Genomic DNA, 27,184 nt, shown 5'->3' on the forward strand with positions numbered 1-27,184 from the left:
ACTTCATTGAGTACTCCTGTCACACCATCTCATAAATTTTGGTACCTTGCATTTTATTTTAATTCATCTGAAAGTATTTCATTTTCTCTAGTCATTTATTCTTTGAGCCACTGGTTGTTTAAGAATGTTGTTTAAATTTCACTTATGTGCAAATTATCCAGGTTTTCCTATTTTTGGCTTCTAGCTTCATTACACTTTTGTTGGAAAAGACACTGTGTGTGTGTGTGTGTGTGTGTGTATATATATAATTTTTCTTTTTTTTTTAGACAGAGTCTTGCTCTGTTGTTCAAGGTGGAGTACAGTGGCATGATCTCTGCTCACTGCAACCTCTGCCTCCCAGATTCAAGCGATTCTCCTGGCTCAACCTCCCAAGTACCTGGGATTACAGGCGCCTGCCACCATGCCCAGCTAATTTTTTGTAATTTTTTAGTAGAGATGGGGTTTCACCATGTTAGCCAGGCTGGTTTTGAACTCCTGACCATGGGTCATCCACCCACCTTAGCCTCCCAAAGTGCTGGGATTACAGGCGTGAGCCACCAAGCCTGTCCTGTTTAGTTTTTTTTGAGACAGGTCCCGCTCTGTCCTGCAGGCTGGGGTGTAGTGGTATGATCTCAGGTCACTGCAGCCTCTGCTTCCAGACTCAAGCCATTCTCCTGCCTCAGCCTCCTGAGTAGCTGGGGCTACAGGCATTCATCACCACTACACCAGCTAATTTTTTTTTTGGTAGAGACAGGGTTTCACCATGTTGCCCAGGCTGGTCTTGAACTCCTGGGCTCAAGCGATCTGCCTGTCTCAGCCTCACTAAGCGCTGGGATTACAGCTGTGAAACACCACACCTGGCCCTTTGTATAATTTTGACCTTTTAAAATTTATTGAGAATTGTTTTGTGGCCTAACATGTGATTTATCATGGGGAATGTTCCATATGCACTTGAGAAGAATATATATTCTGCTCTTGTTAGACGGAGATTTTTCTATATGTCTGTTAGGTCTAGTTGGTTTAGTGTGTTGTTCATTTCCTCTAATTCCTTATTGATGTTGTCTAGATGTTCTGTTTGCTATTGAAGGTGGGGTATTGGCTGGGCGCAGTAGGTCAGGCCTGTAATCCCAGCACTTTGGGAGCGTGAGGGGGGCAAACTGCTTGAGCTTGGGCATTTGAGACCAGCCTGGGCAACATGACGAAACCCCATCTCCACAAAAAGTACACAAATTGGCTGCGTGTGGTGGTGTGTGCCTATATTCCCAGCTACTGGGGAGGCTGAGGTTGGAGAATTGCTTGAGTCTGGGAGGCAGAGGTTGCAGTGAGCTGTGATAGAGCCACCGCACTCCAGCCTGTATTGAAGTCTCCATTATTGTAAAACTATTTCTTCCTTCAATTTTGTTAGTTTGCTTGTGCATTTTGGAGCCCTTTTTTTCTTTTTTTGGTTCATATGTATGTATAATTGTTACAGCTTCTCATGATTTGACTCTCTTACCAACATAAAATGTTTTTCTGTAACATTTTTTGGCTTAAAATCTATTTTGTCTGGTATTAGTATAGCCACCCTGGCTCTCTTTTGGTTACTATTTGCGTGGATTATCTCCATCTTTTCACTTTCAACCAATTTGTGTCTTTGGGTCTACAGTGAGTATTTTGTAAGTTGCGTATTTGGATCATGTATTACATCATTTAAAAAAAAATCAGTTCTGCCGATCTTTCCGTTGGTGAGATTATTTACATTTAAAGTGATTACTGAAACAAAAAGTTACTTGACCAAGCACGGTGGCTCCTGCCTGGAGATGAGGCTGCAGTGAGCCATGATCGCACCACTGCTCTTCAGCCTGGGAACAGAGTGAGAAAGACTCAAAAACAAAAAACAAAAACGTATTTATGGTTGGACTCACGCCTGTAATTCTATCACTTTGGGATGCTGAGGTGGGCAGATTGCTTAGGCCAGGAGTTTGAGACCAGCCTGGGCAACATAGCAAGACTCCCGTCTCTACAAAAAAAATACAAAAATAAGCTGTGCATGGTGGTGCACACCTGTGGTTCCAGCTACTCAGGAGGCTGAGGTGGGTGGATCAGCTGAGCCTGCAGAGGTCAAGGTTGTAGTGAGCTGATTGTGCCACTGCTCTCCAGCCTGGGCAACAGAGCCAGACCCTGTCTCAAAAAAAACCCAAAACAGGCTGAGTGCGGTGGCTCACGCCTGTACCTGGCACTTTGGGAGGCCAAGGCAGGAGGACCACTTGAGGTCAGGAACCCGAGACTAGCCTGGCCAATGTTGTGAAATCCCATCTCCACTAAAAATACAAAAAACTGCCTGGCTGTGGTGGCGGGCGCCTGCAATCCCAGCTACTCAGGAGGCTGAGAATCACTTGAACCTGGGAGGCAAAGGCTGCAGTGAGCTGAGAATGAAACACTGTGCTCCAGCCTGAGTGACAGAGCAAGACTCTGTCTCAAACCAACCCCAAAAAAGAAAAACAGGAAAACCTACACACCAACAAACTTACTTACGTCAACACGCTGTTTAGTTTCTACATAAATTGTTTTGCTCCTCAATACCTTCTTTTGTGCTTGGTTAATGATTTATCCTGTAATAGTTTGAACCTTTCTTAAATCCTTTTCTATATATTTTAAAAGGTATTTTTTTTAGTGGGTACTATGAAGATTTCATTTAACATGCTGAGTTCGAAGTCCAGTCCAGACTGATACCAACTCAGCTTTAATAGCATACATTAACTCCTCCTTTCTCTGTCCCCTACCCGTATTGTTACAAATTATGTCTTTAAACAATTAGTGCCTATGACCATAGATCTGTATTATTTTAAGCATGTTTTTTAAATCATAAAGGAGAAAGAGGAATAACATACCCAAAATACAATCATACTAGCTTTTATATTTAGCTACATAGTTGCCTTTACCAGTGATCTTTACTTCTTCATATAGCTCTGAGTTACTATCTTGTATCCTTTCATTTAGCCTGAAGGACTCACGTTAACTTTTTTTTTTTTTTTTGTGAGCCCAAGTCTTGCTCTGTGGCCCAGGCTGGAGTACAGTGGCGTAATCTCTGCTCACTGCAACCTCTGCCGCCCGGGTTCAAGTGATTCTCCTGCCTCAGCCTCCCACGTAGCTGGGATTTCAGGCGCATGCCATCACACACAACTAATTTTTGTATTTTTTGTAGAGATGGGGTTTCACCATATTAGCTAGGCTGGTCTCGAACTCCTGACCTCAGGTGATCCACCCACATCGGCCCCCGAAAGTGCTGGGATTACAGGCATGAGCCACTGCACCTGTCCAAGAACTCTTCATTTATTAGTTTTGTTTAGTGACAGGTTCTTGCTCTGTCAACCAGGCTGGAGTGCAGTGGTGTGATCATAGCTCACTGTAACCTCCAACTTCTGGTCTCAAGTGATCCTCCTGTCTCAGCCTCATGAGTAGTTAGAACTACAGATGCACACCACCATGCCCAGTTAATTTTTTAAATTTATATTTTGTAGAGATGGGGTCTCACTATGTTGTCCAGGCTAGTCTTAAATTGCTGGCTGCAAGCAATCTTCCTGCCTCAGCCTCCTAAGCGGCTAGGACAACAGGCCTGAACCACCCTGTCTGGCTAATTACTTTTATTTTGTAAAGATGGGGTCTCCTTATGTCACCCAGGCTGGTTGTGGACTCCTGGCCTCAGGTGATCCTACTTCAGCCTCCCAAAGTGCTGAAATTACAGGCGTGAACCACCATGCTGAGCTCCCCCAACACTTCTATTTATTTATTTATTTATTTATTTATTTATTTATTTAGAGACGGAGTATTGCTCTGTCGTCCAGGCTGGAGTGCAGTGGCGCCATCTCGGCTCACTGCAACTCCTGCCTCCCAGACTCAGCGACTTTCGTGCCTCAGCCTCAGTCAGCTGGGACTACAGGGGCACGCCACCACGTCTAGGTAATTTTTTTGTATTTTTAGTAGAAATAGGGTTTCACCATATTGGCCAGGCTGGTCTCAAACTCCTGACCTCAGGTGATCCACCTGCCTTGGCCTCCCAAAGTGCTGAGATTACAGGCATGAGCCACCATGCCCGGCCCCAGCTCCACTTTTGCATTCTATTTTGTTTTCTTCCCTGAAAGTAATATGGGGAGACTTTAGCATTCTTTGTAACAGAAGTTTACTAATGATAAACTCCCCTGACTTTTCTGGGAATGTCTTAATGTTTCCTTCATTTTTAGAGGTTATTTTTTGCCAGATATAGGATTCTTGGTTGATTTTTTTCCTGTCAGTATTTTTAATATATCACCTATCGGTGGGAGAGAGGGGAAGAAGTATCCTACTGCCTTCTGTGCTCTGTGATTTCTGATAAGCAATTGTTAATCTTACTGAAGATCCCTTGTACAGGATGAATCACTTATCTCTTGGGGTGTTTCTGTCTTTAACTTTCTACAATTTGATTATAATGTGTCTCAGTGTGGATCTCTTTGAGTTTACCCTGATTTGAATTTGTTGAGCACCTTAAATGTGTAGATTCACAACTCCCATCAACTGTGGGATATTTTTGGTCACTATTTTTTTTTTTTTTTTTTTTTTTGAGACCAAGTCTCGCTCTGTTGTCCAGGCAGGAGTGCAGTGGTGTGATCTCGGCTCACTGCAAGGATTGGGGTAAACACATTCTCCTGCCTCAGCCTCCCCAGTAGCTGGGACTACAGGCGCCCACCACCTCCCCCAGCTGATAATTTTTTGTATTTTTAGTAGAGATGGGGTTTCACTGTGTTAGCCAGGATGGTATCAATCTCCTGACCTCTTGATCTGCCTACCTCGGCCTCCCAAAGTAGGCTGGGATTATAGCCTACTTTGGCTGGGATTATAGACATGAGCCACCGTGCCCGGCCTGGTCACTATTTCTTAAAAAAATCCTTATAGGCCAGGCACAGTGGCTCACACCTGTAATCCTAGCACTTTAGGAGGCCAAGGTGGGCGGATTGCTTGAGCCTGGGAGTTCAAGACTGGCCTGGGCAACATGGCAAGACCTTATCTCTCCAAAAATACAGAAATTAGCTGTGCTTGGTGGTGGTATGTGCCTATAGTCCCAGCTACTTGGGAGGCTGAAGGGGGAGGATTGCTTGAGCCTAGGAGGTAAAGGCTGCACTTAGCCATGAGCGGTGAGATCACACCAGTGCACTCCAGCCTGGACATCTGAGCGAGACCGTCCCAAAAGAAAAAAAACAAACAAACAAAAAAAAAACAAGGATATATCTGCATGACTATGAATTAGGCAATGGTTTCTTACATACAACCTAAAGCACACCAACCAAAAGAAAAATAAATCATGCTTTCTCAAGATTAAAAAGGAGACTATCAAGAAAGTGCAAAGACAACTAACAGATTGAGAGAAAATATTTGCAAATTATATACATGTTAAAGGTCAATTATCTAGAAGATATATATTTCAAAAATTCGTTTAGAGATAGGGTCTTCCTATGTTGCCTAGGCTAGTGTTGAACTTCTGGGCTCAAGTGATCCTCCTGCCTCAGCCTTCTGAGTAGCTGGAACCATAGGCTTATACCACCACAACTGGATGTGGAATATGTAAAGAACACTTACTACTCAATAATACAGACAAAACCCAATTTAAAAATGAGCAAAGGCTTTAAATAGAATAAAAAGGAGACATTTAAGATTGTTGAAAGTGGTTGCTTCTGGGCAGTGGAAAATGGTGAGGCAGGTGGTGTCTGGATTGGAGGGGACGAGCTATTGTGAACAATAAACCTTGTATCACTATTTGGCTCTCTGGATCACAGTTCACAACAAGGGACGAATTTGCTCCACAAGGGACATTTGGCAATCTGAATATATTTGTCATTGTTATAACCGAGGGGTTATAACATCTAATGTGTAGAGGCCAGGGATATTACTAAACATCCTACAAGGCAGAGAGAGCCTAAAAGGCAGACATAGCCTAAAATGTCAATAGTGCTGAGGTGAAAAACTGTCTAAAGTATGTTTGAGGCTGGGTGCGGTGGCTCATGCCTTTAATACCAACACTTTGGGAGGCTGAGGCAGGTGGATCACCTGAAGTCAGGAGTTTGAGACCAGCCTGGCCAACATGGTGAAACCCTGTCTCTACTAATAATACAAAAATAAGCCGGCAGGGTGTGGTGTCTCACGCCTGTAATCCCAGGCGGATAACAAGGTCAGGAGATCGAGACCATCCTGGCTAACAAGGTAAAACTCCGTCTGTACTAAAAACACAAAAAATTAGCCGGGCGTAGTGGCAGGCACCTGTAGTCCCAGCTACTCGGGAGGCTGAGGCAGGAGAATGGCATGAACCTGGGAGGCGGAGCTTGTGGTGAGCCCAGATCATGCCACTGCACTCCAGCCTGAGCGACAGATTGAGACTCCGTCTCAAAAAAAAAAAAAAAAAAAAGCCGGGCATGGTGGTGCATGCCTGTAATCCCAGCTACACGGGAGGTAGAGGCAGAATTGCTTGAACCTGGAAGGTGGAGGTGGCAGTGAGCCAAGATTGTGCCACTGCACTCCAGCCTGGGTGACAGACTGAGATTTCATCTCAAAATAAATACATAAATGAAGTATGTTTTGATAAAAATACAAACGCAAGTCAATAACAGTTATGTTAAAAAAAAAAAACTTGGCCGGGCGCGGTGGCTCAAGCCTGTAATCCCAGCACTTTGGGAGGCCGAGACGGGCGGATCACGAGGTCGGGAGATCGAGACCATCCTGGCTAACACGGTGAAACCCCGTCTCTACTAAAAAAATACAAAAAACTAGCCGGGTGAGGTGGCGGGCGCCTGTAGTCCCAGCTACTCGGGAGGCTGAGGCAGGAGAATGGCGGGAACCCGGAAGGCGGAGCTTGCAGTGAGCTGAGATCCGGCCACTGCACTCCAGCCTGGGAGACAGAGCGAGACTCCGTCTCAAAAAAAAAAAAAAAAAAAAAAAAACTTAATCATAAAAACAATCTTTTGTACAATATCCACAGGTGTAGTTTTCTTTTTTTTTTTTTTGAGATGGAGTTTCACTCTTGTTGCCCAGGCTGGAGTGCAATGGCGCAATCTCAGCTCATTGCAACCTCCACCTCTTGGGTTCAAGCGATTCTCCTGCTTCAGCCTCCTGAGTAGCTGGGATTACAGGCATGCACCACCACGCCCAGCAAATTTTGTATATTTTTTAGTAGAGACGGGGTTTCTCCATGTTGTTGAGGTTGGTCTCGAACTCACAACTTCAGGTGATACGCCCGCCTTGGCCTCCCAAAGTGCTGGGATTACAGGTGCGAGCCACCACGTCCAACCCACAGATGTAGTTTTCTTCATGTGCCACGCTTTGACTACCTTAACAAACAGCAGGGCTGGGAAAGCCTGCCAGGGATGTTTAGAGAATATGGAATTCACTTGCTTGTAAGTTAAGATGCCAGGCTTTTTTTAAAAAAAGTAAATCAGTTCTTTGGCTAGAATCATAGATTTAAAAAAAAAAGGAAAAATAAATTAAAAAGTAATTACCAATTCTACTGGTTAAGGTGAAAGCAGCACTGAAAAATCATGCCTTTACTTTTCATCTCCTTAATCAGGGTAATTAGAATACACTCTGGTGTAGAGGTTCATAAAGCAACAGTTAAGTCTTCTTTAGGTGCTATATAAGTCATCTATGGCTATTTCAGAAGTAACTTGATTATCATGTGTGAGTTTTGAAAATAACTGTAAATAGGCTGGGCAGAATGGCTCATGCCTATAATCCCAGCACTTTGGGAGGCTGAGGTTGGTGGATCACCTGAGGTCAGGAGTTCAAGACTGGCCTGGCCAATGTGGTGAAACCTCATGTCTACTAAAAATGCAAGAAAATTAGTTGGGCGTGGTGGCACGTACCTGCAGTCCCAGGTGCTTGGGAGGCTGAGGCAGCAGAATTGCTTGAACCCAGGGGGCGGAGGTTTCAGTGAGCTGAGATCATGCCACTGCACTCCAGCCTCGGTGACAAAGCGACACTCCGTCTCAAAAAAAAAAAAGAAAATTTCTGTCAAGGCAAAAAGAGTAATTGACTAGATTTTTTAAAACTAAAACATTCAGGAGTCAGGAGTCAAAATTACTGACACGAATGCTCTCATCTTCATATAGCTAGCACAGGCAATTTAGTTTTTTAATATTACTATCAAGAATACTCCTCAACATTAATCTTTAAAAAATTACTATTGGCCAGGCATGCCGGTAACCCTAGTACTTTGGGAGGCCAAGGCGGGAAGATAACTTGGGCTCAAGAGTGTGAGACCAGCCTGGGCAACATAGGGAGACCTCGTGTCAACAAAAAATAAAAACAATTAGCCCGGTGTAGTACTCATACCTGTGGTCCTAGCTACTCAGGAGGCGGAGGCAGGAGAACTGCTTGAGCCCAGGAGGTAGAGGATGCAGTGAGCCGTGACTGTACCACTGCACTCCAGCCTGGGTGACAGAGCAAGACACTGTCTCAAAAAACAAAAACCACCCCCACTAACAAAAAAAATCAGTATTTCCAATATATAGTCAAAGGCCACCACTAAGACTTATCCCACATTCACATGACTTGAATCTGCTGCCCCACTCATTGTTATTCGAACATTCTGGAACTGGTTTTTGTATCACTTTTCCCCTTACACATTTTAGTAGCCCACCTAGAGTGCAGATACACTCCACGATGCTGGGGAAGGGCTCACTATGCCCATGTACTGGGGGCCTGTTTATCTGACTGACCCGATGCCAGGAGCATGCAGAGGCTGAACTGCGAAACACAGACAAAGACTAATGAAAGTCAGGCTTCACATTGGCAGTTAAGTAACTGGTGGAATGAACTCTAGAATTCAGTTCTGATTAATTACAGTTAGTATTCTCTCTTCAACAGTTGTTACATTCTGTGGCTAAATTATTCCACATAAAATCTCCTTTAGTGAAAAATGGCACTAAAAGTTACTTCAGTATATCGGCTTTAAACATTGGAGCCTCTTCCTCAAGAACAGTTGTTGATATTATTTAATAAAATACAAAATAATTTGAGAATAAAGACTATGCTTTCAGGGATCATTTCTATACTTCGTTACTAGGGAAGTTTCTCGGAACATGTAGAGTGCTGGGAAAAAAAATTCAAGAATAAAGTCTGGGCAACTCACAATAAAGTGGAAGGAAATATTATATGGGTGGTCGCTATAAACATTTCAGAAATCCAATTGCAGTATTATAACTTATGAAAAGAGAAACTACCACATGTAAAAACACAGAAAAGTTTTGGAAAACGTAGACTTTTAATACTTGCTTTTATCACCAGGTTAAGCCATGCAGTTACAAAGTAGTTAGAAATTTCTCAAGGGTGTTACAGTTAAAAGAAAAAAGAAACCTCATTCTTACACATAATATTATTTAGCACTTCATGGGGACACTACTGTTCAAAAGGCCCTGGCCAAATAACTCCCAAACGAAACACTCAACCCAAGGTTGTTTTCAGCCCACTGTTAGCGAAGCTGGGTGCAGAATGGAAAACCTCTAAAAGGAGAGGACACAAAGTCAGGTGAGTAGGGGCCATCGGCAATGCTCAGAGCCAGCCAGACTCCAAACAGGGAGCTCAAGTGGTTTTTTTTCTTGGACACTCTACCTGAATTACTGTTTAATTAGTCAACCATAGATCTTCCAAAGAGAACAATTAGTAACATGATAAAAAGGTTACTGCATTCTTTGGACTATGTGTCAATTACAGTTAGCAAATTCTGACAATTGTAACAAAAATAGCCTCCACCATTTTGCAGGTATGAAGAAAACTTAATTATCCACAAGGCTTTTAATGTTTGCTGGACAACAATACATGACTGATAAGCTATAAATGACACTGTTTTATGATACTAGTTTTTTTCATTTATTATTTTTATAGGCATTCACTGTTTGAGTCAAGGTTAGGCTTGTTAAGTGATTAAAGACAATTTTATTACAGCAGCATGTACTTATTTTATTCTAAAAGAATAGAATTCATAAACAGAAACAGCTTTTATATTTGTTTGCAACCTGCAAAATTGAGTTATTTTGCTGATATAAAATACTAAGAACTCACTTGAAGACCATGCCACCTTCTCAAAAGGCCACACACCTACTTCTTAAATGTGCTAAAGTTACAGCGTGTCCCAGACTCGTCCAGAGCAAAATAAGCAAGCAACTGACTGCTCTTGCCTGTCCCTTCCCCAGCAATAGCACTGATTGTGTTGGGAAAAGCCACAGAGCAAGGCTGCACAGCCAGATGGAGGAGACTTTTTATTTAAAGGCAAAAATACCCAAATGGCTCTCTGGTGTAGGTGATTTCTACTTTCACACTTGTACATGATCCCCTAACCTTAATTTCTTTCTCCTTCAGGGGCTGATTTGGAGTGAGTTGTTGAGAATGGTATCCATTATTACTGAGTCAGGAGAGAAAGGGATTTCTGTGGTTACATGTAAACTTGTGATAGGTCAGTAGAAGTTACAGGTGAAGAGGGTAGTGAGGAAGTCAGCCACGATCCATCTATGTGAAGGTCACACCAGCTTCATTGTACACTTTGAAGACTTTCTCAATGGCATTGACATAGGCAGCTGTTCTCAGGTCCGATCCCAGGTTATACTTCATGGCTGTGCGCATAATTTGCTGAAAAGAAAGAGAAAATGCAGTGAAGATAATCCTGACTCAAGGGACCAGGCCAAAAACACACAAGGCCCAGACAGGCCTGGTCCAAGTTACCTTCTCAGTGTTTCAAGGCAGGACTTGGGCAGCCAAAGACAAACTACTGTAGCAGCAGAACCTCTAGGCAGGAGGGCCTAATTCTCTGGACTTAACAATGGGGTGGCTGGGTGCAGTGGCTCACGCCTGTAATCCCAGCACTTTGGGAGGCTGAGGTGGGCAGACCACTTGAAGTCAGGAGTTCAAGACCAGACTCACCAACATGGTGAAACCACATCTCTACTAAAAATATAAAAATTAGGCCGGGCATGGTGGCTCGCACCTGTAATCCCAGCTCTTTGGGAGGCCAAGGCTGGCGGATCACTTGAGGTCAGGAGTTCAAGACCAGCCTGACCAACATGGTGAAACCACATCTCTACTAAAAATACAAAAAAATTAGCCAGGCATTGGGGTGGATGCCTGTAATCCCAGCTACTCTGGAGGCTGTGGCAGGAGAATTGCTTGAACCCAAGAGGCGGCAGTTGCAGTGAGCCGAGATCACACCATCGCACCACTCCAGGTGGGCGACAGAGCGAGACTCCATCTCAAAAAACAAAACAAAACAAAAACAAAAATTAGTTGGGCGTGTTGGCTCACACCGGTAATCCCAGTTACTTGGGAGGCTGAGGGACAAGAATTGCTCGAACTCGGGAGGCGGAGGTTACAGTGAGCTGAAATTGCGCCACTGCACTCTAGCCTGGGCAACAGGGCAAGACTCCGTCTCAAAAAAACAAAAAAAGAAGAGGATGAAGAAAATGTTCTAGAATTCTATAGTGGTGATGGCTAGTATATATAATAAAGGATGCCAAATTGTATACTTTAAAAAGATGAATTTATACCACATAAACCCTATCTCAATCAAAAATTAACAAGAAAAACAATAGCACTAAGCACCACCTTCATCATCAATATCTGCTTATGCTATTTCATCATAAATCCAAGCAGACAGAATCTGAACCCAAGAAGAAATTAGGAAAATGGGACTCAAACTGTGGTTGAGGCCTTAAAGTAGGGATCAAGCAGTCAAAGTGACTTTTGCTTATACCAAATTCTACAGTAAGGTAGCCTCCTGTAGCTGTAACATAGTGGTGCACTGAGCTACAACCCAATTTGGCTAACTACTCGATATTGGGCTAGCTGCCAACATCATTACCTCCTAAATCAGCCTTATTATTTCTTTCCAAAGCCTCATAAACGTATTTGAAGACTCTAAAAAAATTGCTCATCATCTGAGACTCAAAAAGCATGTGTTTTGCTACACACAAATGAGGAGCATTGAACAGACTGCTATTTTCTATTTTTTGAGAGGGAGTCTTGCTCTGCTGCCCAGGCTGGAGTGCAGTGGCGCGATCTCGGCTTACTGCATGCTCCGCCTCCCAGGTTCAAGCAATTCTCCTGCCTCAGCCTCCCGAGTAGGTGGGACCACAGGCGCCTGCCACCACACCTGGCTAATTTTTTGTATTTTTAGTAGAAACGAGGTTTTACCGTGTTAGCCAGTATGGTCTCGATCTCCTGACCTTGAGATCCGCCCGCCTCAGCCTCCCAAAGTTCTGGGATCACAGGTGTCAGCCACCGTGCCCGGCCCGGATTGCCATTTTCTATCAGCACTCACAGTCTGGTGGCTGAGATAACACGGCTGAGTTGCACTTCATGTGACTGGCAGGAAGGCAAACAGCATCTGCACACATACCCTGGTAGAATGCTCCATTGTGTATGACTCAGGGCCTCCACCATCAAGTCAGCTTCTCTCTTTCCTAATTTCTTTCTTGGAATGCTTTCTAAAAAATTAAGGACAATTAACTCACTACCACTCTTAAGGTGACATACAGAGCCACAAAACACATATGCCCAATAACAACTTAAAATGGGTCACTGATGTAGTTTGGACACTTATTGATTACATACTCTTCCAGGTACTAGGGGACCCTACAGAAGAAAATCAAAATTCTGCTCTCACAGATTTTATATTCTAGTGGGAAGAGAGTTGTATATACATAGTCTTAAAACCACGAGGTTAAGTGGATCACTGAAGTTTTCAATCTAGATAGAGAAGTTGTTTAGGGACTCAGGCCTTCCAATGTTAGGAGAGTGGAGAGTTGAAGAGTTACCAGCAAGAGGCAATAGAGAAGAAATGTTCAGTGAGGTAGGAAGAAAACCAGGAGAAGGTGGTATCCTGGAAGCTAAGAGAAGAAATTGTTTCAAGGTGGGAGTGTCATTTGTGACAAGAACTGCTGACAGGTAAGCAAGATAAGGACTGAAAATAGCTATTGGATTTGGCAATGCTGGTGTCACTGGCTGTCTTGACAAGAATAGCCTTGGTGGAGTAGGTTCAAGTAAAGAAGAATCGGAGGCTGAGTATATACAACTCTTCCAAGGAGGTCTGCTGTACAGGAAACAAATGGCAGTACTGGGAAGGGAAGTGGGATTAAGATTTATACATTTTTTAAAACAGCATTTGGTAAGCTGAGGGGAATGACTCAGAGGAGGGAAAACTGCTGATGTAGGAGAGAGCGCAAGCCCTTTCAATGCACTACTAGCCACTCGGGATGGATGTTCTGTATGAAACAGTGGCACACAGGAGACTTTCAGAGACAGCCACAGAACTGCAGTGACACTTAAGCAGGGAGGGGATGTGTGTATTCCAGATAGAAGGACCAGAACAAAGACATCACTCTAGGAAAAAGGAAAGTTTACTGAGGGGAACAGTTAGTACCTAGAATGGCTAGAGCATTTTTTCTTTCTTTTAAACAAAACCTTTAACTTTTTCCCATGTTGCAATATAGTCTCAGAACTATTTTCCATTACTGAATATTTCATAAGATACAACTTAGTCATTGCAATATATTCTTAAACTATGACTGAATATTTCCTAAGAAGATGTATTATAAGATATAACTCAGCCATTTTCCTGCCCCTGGACTTTAAATGAAACCAAATTTAAAAACTATCTACACATAGATTCTTTTTTTTTTTCAGATGGAGTTTCATTCTTATTGCCCAGGCTGGAGTGCAACGGGACGATCTTGGCTCACTGCAACCTCCGCCTCCTGGGTTCAAGCAATTCTCCTGCCTCAGTCTCCCAAGCAGCTGGGACTACATGTGCCACTATTCCCAGCTAGTTTTGTATTTTTAGTAGAGACGGAGTTTCGCCATGTTGGCCAGGCTGGTCTCAAACTCCTGACCTCAGGTGATCCACCTGGCCTTGGTCTCCCAAAATGCTGGGATTAGAGGCATGAGCCACCGCATCTGGCCTACACATAGTTTCAATAGCATCATCGTGCATGGAGTGGTTCCTACTCTTTTGAATTATTTTCTTAGGATAAATTCCCAGAGGGGAGATTATCATAGCACCAAAGGGCAGGAACACTTTAATAACTTCACATTTTCCAAAGAGCTGCACCAATCTGCACTGTCACTACAATATAGGTACAACTATTTCACCATATACATGGTGAACATAAGATCCATTCATTGTTTTTGTTAATACATTTTAAAAAACCCTTTTTAAATTTGTATTTCTCTAACAATGAGGATAAATGTTTTCCCCAAGTTTATGTGCTATGGACTTTTGTTTTTCATGTCTTCCATCATTTACTGGTAAAGAAGTTTTCCGGCCGGGCGCGGTGGCTCAAGCCTGTAATCCCAGCACTTTGGGAGGCCGAGACGGGTGGATCACGAGGTCAGGAGATCGAGACCATCCTGGCTAACCCGGTGAAACCCCGTCTCTAGTAAAAAATACAAAAAAATAGCCGGGCGAGGTGGCGGGTGCCTGTAGTCCCAGCTACTCGGGAGGCTGAGGCAGGAGAATGGCGTAAACCCGGGAGGCGGAGCTTGCAGTGAGCCGAGATCCGGCCACTGCACTCCAGTCTCGGCGACAGAGCAAGACTCCGTCTCAAAAAAAAAAAGAAGTTTTCCTTCCTCCATCCCTCCCTCCCTTTTTCCTCCCTCCCTCCTTTCTTTTCTTTTTGTGGAGGAGGAGTGCGGAGTCTCTCTCTGTGGCCCAGGCTAGAGCGCAGTGACACAGTCTTGGCTAACTGCAACCTCTACATCCCAAGTTCAAGTGATTCTCCTGCCTCAGCCTCCCGAGTAGCTGAGACTACAGGTGAGTGCCAACACACCCGGCTAATTTTTATATTTTTAGTAGAGACGGGGTTTCACCATGTTGGCCAGGATGCTCTCTATCTCTTGGCTTTGTGATCTGCCAGCCTTGGCCTCCCAAAGTGCTGGGATTACAGGTGTGTGCCACCGAGCCTGGCCTCTTGCTTTCTTTCTATAGAGATGGGGACTCGCTATGTTCCCCAGGTTGGTCTCAAACTCTTGGACTCCCATATAGTTCAATCTAATGCTTACTTTTCAATTCTTCCTATTTCTCTGAAGCTTAAAATAATTAAAGTACATAATAATCCTTCACTGTTAAAACATGTGTGTGAAAAATACCAAATTTATTTATTTTAAATTTGTCAGTAGTCATTAGGATTCTTACTCCAGTTTTAGAATGCAATGAAAAGGGAAGGTAAAAAACACACATGTCACACACTTACTGTCAAGCTAATTACAAAGACTATGCCATAAATGAAATCCATCTAACCAGCTCTGCCTGAACAAAAGAGCAGGGAGCATGTGTAAAGTACAACTGTGGGGTGAGCACACTCACCGATATCCTGTCTTGGAACTCTGCTGTGGGTACAATGGGAATAGTTCCACCATGCTTTCCAAATTTTCTTTCTAAACTCTCTTGAACAGACACTATGGGAAAAAAAAAAAGAGAGAGAGAGAGATCAAGATATTGCTAACAGAAAAGAAAAATGAAGTAGAATCAAAAGTAGTCCCAAACAATAACTGTAACCCAAAAACGTACAGAGAGTTCTAATGACATAAAAGTGTTAATCACTTAAAACTCAGTCAAGAAGGGCCGGGCGCGGTGGCTGACGCCTGTAATCCCAGCACTTTAGGAGGCTGAGGCAGGTGGATCACTTGAGGTCAGGAGTTTGAGACCAGCCTGACCAACATGGTGAAATGCTGCCTCTACTAAAAACACAAAATTCGCTGGGCATGGTGATGCCTGCCTGTAATCCCAGCTACTTGGGAGGCTGAGGCAGGAGAATCACTTGAACCAGGGAGGCAGAGGTTGTAGCGAGCTGAGATTGTGTCATTGCACTCCAGCCTGGACAACAAGAATGAAACTCTGTCTCAAAAAAAAAAAACTCAGTCAAGAAGGAATAAAACACATTATTGTCAATTTCCTATATAAATGTGGATTTAGGTCACTGCTCTGTTTCCATAACACCCATTACCAGGGTTTTTCCTTGGCTCTATTAAAAAGAAAATGCTGGGGGAAAAAGAAAAGGAAACAGATGGAACACTTTACCCAGATTCTCACAGTGGGCTGAGTAGAGAAGCTCAGTAGGAGGTCTTGGTCTTATTTCAGCTTGATGAGAAATTCTACTCTTAACTGTAGAGCTTACTCTAGTCAAAGAAAAACAAGTATTCTCATCAGGAGTCTCAAAAACAATTCTTGACACTAGACAGGCCTTTACTAAGAGCAACCAGAGACAGAAATGAGTATTAGCAGTGGGGTTTTAAAATCACACTTAAATAAATATTATTGGCTGGGCGTGGTGGCTCATGCCTGTAATCCCAGCACTTTGGGAGGCTGAGGCAGGTAGATGACAAGGTCAGGAGATCAAGACAATCCTGACCAACATGGTGAAACCCCATCTCTACTAAAAATACAAAAATTAGCCGGGTATGGCAGCATATGCCTATAGTCCTAGCTACTTGGGAAGCTGAGGCAGGAGAATTGCTTGAACCTGGGAGGCAGAGGCTGCAGTAAGCTGAGTTCGCACCACTGCACTCCAGCCTGGACGACAGAGTGAGACTCTGTCTCAAAAAAGGAAAAAAAAATTAATTTGTAGATTATATTCTGCAAACATTACATCACAGAATAAAAATCTGGATATAAGTATATGGGAGAGTTAATATCCAGAAAGACATTGTGCATTTTTGGTCTAAGTTTCATGAGACAAAATATTATTTTCTTCTCTAAGACTCAATTCTTTCCCAAAGGGATAAGTTCTCTTAAGTGGACCTTTTTACAGTCTTTTAGCTGGCTCAGAAGATGGGTTTTGGTGAACAAGATTATCGACACTCACTGAGCAAGTGGTAGTTAGAATCCCTTTCATATTTGAAGGTCAAACGGCCATAGCTGACATGATTTAGATTCTTCAGCCACTCAAAGTAAGATACTGTCACTCCTCCAGCATTCAGGTAGAGATCCTAGACACAAAAATAAGACACCAAAGAAATTAGAAGACGATGGTTTTAGCAAAAGCTTAAAATGAACCTAAGACCTTAATTTCAATACCAAGGTAGACTGAACTTTAAATATCACAAATATATTTTAGCTAGTATCAGGAATTTCACACTTAATTTAACACTCCTCCCCACCCCGCCCAATTCCATCTAACGCTTTTTCTATTTAGGGAAAAAAAGATCATTTTTTGGCTTATTAATCAATGAATGTTAATAATCTTTGGTTAGAGCCTCTTCTCTACCAGAAGTTCTCAGACTAAATGGCTTGCCCACCAACCAATTGGATTGGACCGTCCACAGAGCCTCTCAGAAGACAGGATTCTTTCTCCTATTACCTAAGGGTAGCCCATTTCAGTTACATTAAATGTGTTAAGCACTTTCAGCAAAGGGGGTTCTTTAAAATGCATTCCAAGCCCACACTAATTTCTAATAACTTTTTGCTGTAGACTCATGCTTACCTGCTAAAAAACCTGAGCATGTGTGCCTCATATTCGTTTTCTGAGTAAAGCCGGAAGGGGCACTTATAGTGTTTCTAACACAGCACACATTTCTATAACCAGACTCTTAGAAGGTTAAAGACATTCAGTAAAGACCGTGAAATTGGAATAAATGTTTAGATCATGGTGAAAAGTGACAGGCTTAGTATTAACCATGCTTCTACTATATTTTCTCAAAAGTGAAATAAAGATGAATTCACTAGAGCTTAGGAGACTAATAATTCCTCTCTTCCTCCAAATTCCTTGCAAAAGACAATTACTAAATACATATAAAGCCTAATAAATATAGATGACCCACTGGAATAACCATGTTTCTCTCCAGGAAGATCTTGTCTGCTTCTGGAGTTGTTGGCCCATTGGCACCTTCAGCAATAATCTGCAAGAGAGTCAGGAACATAGAAAAATGCCAACAACACTGTCAAATCCCCTCCACTGAGGGCAAGAGATATGCATAAATGAACATGTGTTCATATGTGGGGAGAAGCACAGTTTCAGTTAAAATTAAATTAATAGAAGTTATTTTGCTCTGCAAAGTGTATAAAACTACCTTTTACTTTTCTATTTATCTAGGTTTTTTTTTTTTTTTACAGGAGTGTCAGGCAGATGCGTTTTTTTTGCTAATCGTTGCACAACTCTGTGCAGGAAGCTAAAAGCCATTAAATTATTTACTTTAAATGGGAGAACTGTATGGTATGTACAATATATGCCAATGAAGCTGCTAAAAAGAAAGAGAAAACTCAATCAGATTCTTCTATGACCCCCCGACGTCATTCACATTGAAAATGTTAGTTCCGGTTTCTATAATGTTGTCACCTTGGCTTTGACTCTGGATGAGTTGGATTTGGTCAACTGCTTCTCACTGGCAGCTGGGATCAGTATGTCACAGTCGGCCTCCAAGATGCTTCCTTCATAGGGCTTTGCTTTGGGGAAGCCCAGAATGGACCCATGTTGCTGCCATTGATTGAAAATCACAATTAATAGCTGCACCAGAGTTTAAATGTTTATATTTAGTGTCTATGCCATAAAAATGTATTAATACCAATTTGAAGTCTTCCAGTTCCTTTGGGTCAATACCATCTGGATTCCATATACTCCCATCAGACTCACCAACAGCAACACATTTAGCACCAAAACAATGTAAATATCTCATAGAGTGTAGGCCCACATTACCAAATCCCTGTGAAGAACAATTATCCATGACACAAAAATTAAAGTCCTGATATAGACAGCAAGAGTCATATTTTGACCAATGTAAATCCACACTCAGTTCATTTAGAAGCAATTCTCAAAATTCTTTTGCCAAAAGAAACAATGTACTAACTGGTTTCTCTTCAATAATAAAATTATCTGTTTAAGAATGTGATGATTGGGCATGGTGGCTCACACTTGTAATTCCAGCACTTTAGGAGGCTGACGCAGGTGAACCACTTGAGATCAGGCGTTCGAGACCAGCCACAGCCAACACAGTGAAACCCCGTCTCTATTAAAAAATACAAAAAACTAGCCGGGCGTGGTGGCTGGCACCTGTAGTCCCAGCTACTCGGGAGGCTGAGGCAGGAGAATGGCGTAAACCCGGGAGGCGGAGCTTGCAGTGAGCCGAGATCCGGCCACTGCACTCCAGCCTGGGATGCAGAGCCAGACTCCGTCTCAAAAAAAAAAAAAAAAAAAAAAATACAAAAATTAGTCAGGTGTGATGTCCAGCCCAGGCTGGAGTGCAATGGCACAATTTCGGCTCACTGTAGCCTCTGTCTCCCGGGTTCAAGTGATTCTCTTGCCTTAGCCTCCCAAGTAGCTGGGATTACAGGCGCCACCATCATGCCTAGCTAATTTTTCTATTTTTAGTAGAGATGGCATTTTACCATGTTGGCCAGGCTGGTCTCGAACGCCTGGCCTCAAGTGATCCACTCGCCTTGGCCTCCCAAAATGCTGGGATTACAGGCATGAGCCACCATGCCCAGCTACAACTTCTGTTGTAAAATTATTTCAACTTAATTAAGATTCTCCTAAGTAAAATACATGTTAACACATCAAACAAATTTGGGTCAATGTGTAAACCTTTCTATATACTTACAAAACTTAGAGAGTTATGTTAAGAGACTTGCCCTTCTAGATACAATTTCAAGTTTGAATACTGACCAATATTTTGGTTGAATTTGGTGATAGTTCGTAATAGTTTCACATCTACTTGAGAGATACTTAAATCAGTTCTAGTTACATGAATCATAGCAAGGTTCAAAAAACAAAAGATCCATTACTATGGAAACCACCATTCTAAATTTAAGAGATGCGAGATAACTGAATTTTAAAATTACAATTCTAAAAACATTAAAAACTATACTTAATGTCTATCACTTATTAAAGAAACTTTTTTTTTTTTTACCTTAACAACAAATATTTTATCTCCAAACCCTGGTGTCATTCCTAAAATGCTCATGTAAGAAGCTTCATTGATGAAGTTTTCAATCCCATGGAAGACGCCACAGCCAGTAGCAGAGATGCGTCCATCGATTCCCCCTTGGCTGATGGGTTTACCAGTAACACAGGCGTGTCCATTAATATCCTCTAAGAGGGAGTAATTGAAAGAATGAAATGTCAAGTCCAATTTCTCTGTTGAACAAATATAATGAATTAAAGTCAAAGCACATTCTCATTTAATGCTAATTAGGAGTGTGTATGAATGTATTAAAGGTACACTTTAACCATTAGGGACAACACTCACTTTTTCAGAAAAAAGACTATATTTTCTTTTTTTTTTTTTTTTCGAGACAGAGTTTCACTCTTGTTGCCCAGGCTGGAGTGCAATGGCGTGATCTTGGCTCACCGCAACCTCTGCCTCCCAGGTTCAAGCAATTCTTCTGCTTCAGCCTCCCGAGTAGCTGGGATTGCAGGCATGTGCCACCACGCCCGGCTAATTTTGCAGTTTTAGTAGAGACAGGGTTTCTCCATGTTGCTCAGGCTGGTCTCGAACTCCCAACCTCAGGTGATCCACCCACCTCGGCCTCCCAAAGTGCTGGGATTACAGGCATGAGGCACCATGCTCGGCAAAGTAGACTATATTTTCTGACGGAAAAAACAGTGTAGGGATTGAACATCAAGTAAGTACAAATAACATCACAAAAGTAGAGCTAGTTCAGCCTAAAGCTATCATTCCTTCAACAAGTATTTAAGCTCTACTAAATCAAGGCACATACACATCTCATTCACGAGTGTCTTAAAATCTACTATAAGACTCGAGCATGTCACCAAAACAGAGCTTGAGACAGGAAGAGGCTTTACAATTTTCTTGGATGGGAAGACTCACCGTTGTCTTCTGCCACTATTTAAAAAGGAAGTTTTTAATATAACTTGATACTTAATATAACATGATATCCAAGTTCATCTAAGAGTAGACTAATGAAACTATTTAATGAAGTATTTTTAGAAAGGTATGTGTGGATGAGAGTCTCTGCTTCTGTGTGAGTAGAGTATCTTCGGTAGCAGTGGTTAGCTCTGCAAAGTGGAGATGGGGTTAGCAGTCTTCACCACCCATCTTTCTGTCCTTTTTCAACTGAAGATGTGCATATATTCTTGTTCAGAAACAGGTGTAATTAAAAAAAAGAAGAATAGGGCTCAGGAGGGTTTCCCTTTGAAGGCATCAAATATACTATAAACTGGCCACCGGAACACTGCAGAGTAAACTCACCAGTGGAGCAGGAGAAACTACAGTCTTATTTTATACAGGCAATCAATACAAAATGAAAATCCATATAAAATTTTAAGTCAGTGGCAAAAGTATGAAATAGTCAATAAACTTGTTGAAGCAATTTGCTATCCATGTAAACAAAATAAAATGCCTTACTTCACACCAAACCCCTAACTCCCAACATATCCCTAACGTTCCAGCTGGCTGAATTAAAAAGTGATCTGTTCTTTATCTGTATTGTTTAAATATTTTTACACAGAGAACTTAGAATTATATTATTTGTATAATTACCAACAAAAAGGATGAAAGCAAGGAAGGAAAACGCAATCTAGTAAAGTGATTTATAAAATTAGTTTTCCCACAATTTGCTTTCATGAGTAATTAACACTTATGAATACAGAAATGGAAACTGAGTGCCAAATGCTTTTCAACAGTGAGAATGCAAATACTGGCGCTGAAGGAAATACTGTCTGGGTCAGGCCTGGCGCCAACTGCCAGGCTCCCCCAGCATATGTAATGGTCCTGAAAGCCCAGAGAAGAATACAATCTCCCACCAACACTGCACTTCTAGGTGGGGCTAGGAGAAAAGGGGCGGCACGTTCCAGTTCACATTTAGAAATGAGTAACAAAAACAATTGCGTCCTTCCCGTAGGCCTTGATTTTAGATTGCTTATCACTTAAAGAAGAAAAATTGCGTACCAGTATAGTTCAAGGGGGCCGTGCTTCACAAGACTTTCTCTTGCTGTTAGCACTGAGAATGAGCTACAAACAACATAATGTCCACTGCTTTGCACTACTCAATGTAGTGTCTTGCTTAAACAGAACAAGAGACCGGCTGGGCGCGGTGACTCACGCTTGTAATCCCAGCGCTTTGGAAGGTCGAGAAGGGTGGATCACCTGAGACCAGCCTGGCCAACATGGTGAAATCCCAACTCTACTAAAAATACAAAAAAATTAGCCGGGCTAATGACAGGCGCCTGTAATCCCAGCTACTTGGGAGCCTGAGGCAGGAGAATCTCTTGAACCCGGGAGGCAGAGGTTGTGGTGAGCCGAAATAGCGCCACTGCAGTCCAGCCTGGGTGATCCAGTGAGACTCCGTCTCAAAAAAAAAAAAAAAAAGAACAGGAGACCACACTCAGAGCTCAATGCTAAATGAGTCTCCTTCTGGCTTTTTGCACGGCACCAAGTAACCCGAGCCAGGTCGCACAGCTGCCCTACCCTTCAGCGAGGACTCGGGCGAGCTCGGTGTACGCAACTAGGGAGTGCTACCGCGGGAGTTGAGACAGCGGATTCCGAGAGCAGGGTGTGGCGGAATCAGCAGGGACGCGGTCGCGGCGCAACGCACTGCGCAGACGGCGCCGGCGCCCGCACTCAGCTGTTGGGGGGGTCTTTCCTCCAGCTCTCCCCTGAACGTCCTCCAGGCGCCGGTCTCTCTTTTCTGTCTTCTTGTTTCCCTCCACCGAGTCGGGGCCACTGTGAATTTCCGTTTCCGGCGGTGTCCAAGCGGACCTGCGAAGTCGTAGTCGTGAGCAGGTTCGGTGGTGCGGCGGACCAGGATAGGCGGCGGTGGGCTGGGGTAGGCGGCGGTGGGGTCCCTGGCTCTGGGGCAGGCGGCGGTGGGGTCCCTGGCCCTGGGGCACTGGGAAGATCGGGGGTCCTGCGCTTGGGAAGGTCCTCCCCCGGTCCTCCGGCTCATCTTTGCTCCGGAGGAGCAGCATATTTAGCATCTGCTGGAGGTGTGCCCCGGGGGTCGTTGGGAGAGTGACGGGATGAATCCCTGCAGAGAGCCCGGACTGGGAGGGAAGATGTCCTGGAGACGTCGTTTCCTGGCGACGTGGTGCCGGTAGGCGAGTTAGACCTGAGCCGAATCTATTGACCGCAAATTGTGCTTTTCCCACCAAGAGCAAAAGGGAGAGAAATATTAGTACAAGTTCGGAACTAAAATAGAGAAGCAACATGATCTCTGAAATCACACAGCTATTCAGTTTCAAAGCGTTCCTAGTTCCCAGCCCTCCTAACTCCTGGCCGGTGTTCCTTGACAATATGGTGATGTATAAAGACTTTCTATTTCCGCTCTTGTGTGTGTCTGTGGGAAGTCTCTGACTCACCTCTATGCTCCAGTAGCACCCTGTGCAGCCTTGCAATGTAGCCCTCATTGCATGGCACGGAAGACACTAGTTTGGATTTTCTCTGCCAGTCAGATCATAGCTATATCCATTTACTGGCCCAGTGGCTAGCACATCAGAGACACAAACGTTTATTAAATGAATTAATACAGGACCTTAATTGAATGAAATGGCACTCTGCTCCGCCTTTTTTCAATTGAGCTGTCAGATTTTATGCAGCCCCATATCCTTAAAAAACTCACTAATTCAGTGATTACCAATTTATTGGCCACAGATTCCCTGGTACCTCAGAAATCACTGGAAGGGTCTCTGTAAGTCCATGGGGTCTCCAGGCATCATCTAGAACCAGTCATATCTCATACATACAGATACTACTATTTTTCTTTTTTTTTTTTTTTTTTTGAGACAGAGTCTCGCTCTGTTGCCCAGGCTGGAGTGCAGTGGCCGGATCTCAGCTCACTGCAAGCTCCGCCTCCCAGGTTCACGCCATTCTCCTGCCTCAGCCTCCCGAGTAGCTGGGACTACAGGCGCCCGCCACCTCGCCCGGCTAGTTTTTTGTATTTTTTAATAGAGACGGGGTTTCACCGTGTTAGCCAGGATGGTCTCAATCTCCTGATCTCGTGATCCGCCTGTCTCGGCCTCCCAAAGTGCTGGGATTACAGGCTTGAGCCACCGCGCCCGGCCCAGATACTACTATTTTTCAAATGTATGTAGATGAGCTGTAATTTAGGAGTTTTACAGAGTCGACAGGTACTAAAAGTAATACTGTGATCATATTGGAAGTTCAAAAAAAGGTTTTAAATTTTTTATTAAAATTTAAGTTTTAGTTTAAGTTAGGAAACCACTTCATTCGTCTGGTTGATATCTAGGTATGAGCTGTCCAGTATGGTAGCCACATGTGACTATTTAGAGTTAGAATGAAATTAATTAAAAATTCATTTTTTCAGTTTCTCTAAGTATGTTTTAAGTAACCACATGTAGCTGAAGGCTGAATAGCTGAAAAGTACAGATATAGAATATTTCCATCCTTGCAGAAATAGATAGTGCTGATGTTGACACTTAAGATGAATAAAAAGTAACTTAACCATAAAATGTAACGTTAGCAGAGGTAACTCATCTAATTTATAGCATAACAGAGAGAAATGAAATTGGGGATGGTTAAGCAGTTCCTACCCTTGTTCAGTGAACAAATACATCTCTTCATAAAGAAATAAATGAAATTTAATGTTTTCCCCTGTGTATTGACTGGATTGTAAAATGCTTCTCCCACCTCCTTACCCCAACCTTCTTCCTTGTAGGTTACAGTTACTTGTTATTGGTAAGTAGCCACTATGGAAACTAAGGACCAGGGAAACACAGAAAGAAAAACAATGGACCCAAAGCTGCAAAGAAAAAGAAGCGGCATCTGCAGGATCTCCAGCTAGGAGACGAAGAAGATGCCTGGAAGAGAAATCCCAAAGCTTTTGCAGTTCAGTCTGCTGTGCGGATGGCTCGATCCTTTCACAGGTATGTTTAGCTATAGCCTGATGGTTCTTCCATTGATTCTTTTTAAATAGTAGGAGCCTCTCACCGGTGACATTTGGAGTCACAAGTCTAGTCCAGCTCCAAAGGACATGCAGATGCGTGGTGTGTGGCTTTTACTAAAACATGAGAAGCCTTCCCATAGAAGCTGCCTTGCCTCCAGCATCTGTACACTGGTTGGTGTTTCTTGCCCAAGATACAAGAATTTATAGAATTTGTTTCTTCTAAACTTTAAACTGTTTCTACAGTGATGATAAGTGTGCTTTTTCCCTCCAACTTTTACAAAGTTGTAATATAAAATACAAAAATTACAATATGTAATACTAACATAGCTTTATTTAGTGAGTCCTTGTGATATTCTTAGCAGTGGATTTTAAATATTATTCAACTAAATCCTTCCAGCAGCCTTACCAGAGTAGGAATCATTCCTGCCCTCATTTTATGGACAAGAAAACTGAGGTCAAGAAAACACGTTACCTCCAATCATATAACCAGTAAGTAGGAGAGCCAAATTTAACTCCAGAGCCTCTGCTCTTATCTGTTATGATGCACTGCCTCGGTATTTACCTTTTGGTTTTTAAAAAACGATTAAAATCACTCCTAAAACAGTCAGATTTAAGGAGTATTTAATTTTCATCTCTATATTATTGAAGTCATCTTGTTACATCTTTATTGAACAGTAATGATTTGGATGGGGGTCAAAAGTTAATAATTGACAAGTTAATTATATTTATATATTGTCTGTTGTGCTCTATAAAATATACTAAAGTACTCATATCTGTAAGTATACCAAAAAAAGTCTATTTATAAGGTTGATACCTTTTACTCTATTTTGAGAATGAGTTTACTTTTTTTTTTTTTCTTTGATGAATAGGACTCAGGATTTGAAGACAAAAAAGCATCATATTCCAGTGGTTGATCAAACTCCACTAGAGCCCCCACCAATAGTGGCAGTGGTGATAGGGCCTCCAAAGTTGGAAAGAGCACTTTGATATAATGCCTCATTTGGAACTTCACCCAGTAGAAGTTTACCGAGATCAGAAGCCCTGTGACGATCATGTCAGGTAGAAGATGCTGCCGCAGACACAGAGTTGGCGTGACTGTTGTCATCTGAGGGACATGCGTGTGTTTGTTGTTTTCTTGAATGGGGCATGTTAAATATTGTCATATCATGTTATGTCTCTTATACTTTTACTAAGTTAGCTGTAACTTCAGAAAAGGGTACGTTCCCAGAGATAAGGATGTAATACGTATCTTATCCTGACTGCTCTATGGCTTTGCCAAGCATGTTCCTTGGAAGGGCCTAGCAGGCCTGGTACTGTGAACACATCATTTAACACGTATGTATTTACCACATAGCACATATCTCCTATGTGCCAGGTGCACATGCTTGCCCTTATGAAGCCACATGCTGGTAGAAGTGCTTGTTTTCTCTTTTTCTTAGGAGAATTTGCTTTGGGAGATGGTGACCTTTCCAAGTTTGAGGGAAGTAAAACAAACTTCCAGTGGTAGAATGGCAATGCACACTCTGAAATCTCTTGTTATTGCAGTAACATAGTTGGATTGAGACTTTTTTTTTTTTTTTTTTTGAGATGGAGTCTTGCTCTGTCACCCAGGCTGGAGTGCAGTGGCTGGATCTCAGCTCACTGCAAGCTCCACCTCCCAGGTTTACGCCGTTCTCCTGCCTCAGCCTCCCGAGTAGCTGGGACTACAGGCGCCCGCCACCTCGCCCAGCTAGTTTTTTTGTATTTTTTAGTAGAGACGGGGTTTCACCGTGTTAGCCGGGATCGTCTCTCGATCTCCTGGCCTCGTGATCCGCCCGTCTCGGCCTCCCAAAGTGCTGGGATTACAGGCTTGAGCCACCGCGCCCGGCCGAGACTTTTTTTTATCTTTGGAGCATCCATACTTTCTTTTCCTTTTTTTTAGACAGAGTCTTACTCTGTGGCACAGGCTAGAATGCAGTGGTGTGATTACAGCTCACTGCAGCCTCAACCTCCCAGGCTCAAGCAATCCTCCTACCATAGCCTCCTGAGTAATGTATGCTACCACACCTGTCTAATTTTTCTTTTTTTTCCTATCTTTTTTGGTTTTGTACAGATGGGGTTTCCCCATGTGGCCCAAGCTTGTCTCAAAACTCCTGGACTTAAGGGATCCACCTGCCTTGGCCTCCCAAGGTGCTGGAACAAAGGCGTAAGCCACTGTACCCAGCCCCTATTTTCTTGACCATTTTCTTATTACCTGAATTTAGAAATGATTATCGTTATGAATATTCTGTTGCATTATGTTTGAGGATGTTTTTAGCGATAGTGGGAATACGGGAAGTTTGATAGAGGTGAAGACATGGTCCTGCAGCTGAACAGCAGGATCGTGGT

The 27,184-nt window shown here is 42.9% G+C and overlaps 1 protein-coding gene and 1 pseudogene across 26 annotated transcripts in view; one reads left to right on the forward strand and one right to left on the reverse strand.

Moving 5' to 3' along the window:
* LOC102120061 (glutamate dehydrogenase 1, mitochondrial-like) overlaps positions 1-23,220 on the reverse strand; it is a 516,922-nt gene extending 493,702 nt beyond the window's left edge. Inside the window, exons 1-11 of one of the 26 annotated variants that reach the window (XR_012417685.1) lie at positions 21,865-22,637; positions 20,203-20,543; positions 19,864-20,045; positions 18,523-18,660; positions 18,297-18,434; positions 17,782-17,859; positions 16,827-16,950; positions 16,043-16,140; positions 15,329-15,420; positions 12,365-12,452; positions 9,223-10,602 (exon numbers count right to left, since the gene is read on the reverse strand). Coding sequence is in view for 10 of the 26 variants with exons in the window: in XM_065520059.2 (XP_065376131.1) it covers positions 10,483-10,602; positions 15,329-15,420; positions 16,827-16,950; positions 17,782-17,859; positions 18,297-18,434; positions 18,523-18,660; positions 19,864-19,917 (744 nt within the window). In the remaining 16 variants the exon portion in view is untranslated. Of the gene's footprint in view, positions 1-9,222; positions 10,603-12,364; positions 12,453-15,328; positions 15,421-16,042; positions 16,141-16,826; positions 16,951-17,444; positions 17,507-17,781; positions 17,860-18,296; positions 18,435-18,522; positions 18,661-19,863; positions 20,091-20,202; positions 20,544-21,864 lie in introns of those variants that run through there. The other 25 variants (XR_012417681.1, XR_012417682.1, XR_012417697.1 and 22 more) reach the window with 25 other exon arrangements.
* A 1,402-nt stretch (positions 23,221-24,622) lies between these two features.
* Positions 24,623-25,891, forward strand: LOC141407671 (ribosome biogenesis protein BMS1 homolog; annotated as a pseudogene).
* The last annotated feature ends 1,293 nt before the right edge of the window (positions 25,892-27,184 follow it).

This window comes from Macaca fascicularis, chromosome 9, assembly GCF_037993035.2.
Source record: "Macaca fascicularis isolate 582-1 chromosome 9, T2T-MFA8v1.1".
Classification (NCBI taxonomy): domain Eukaryota; kingdom Metazoa; phylum Chordata; class Mammalia; order Primates; family Cercopithecidae; genus Macaca; species Macaca fascicularis.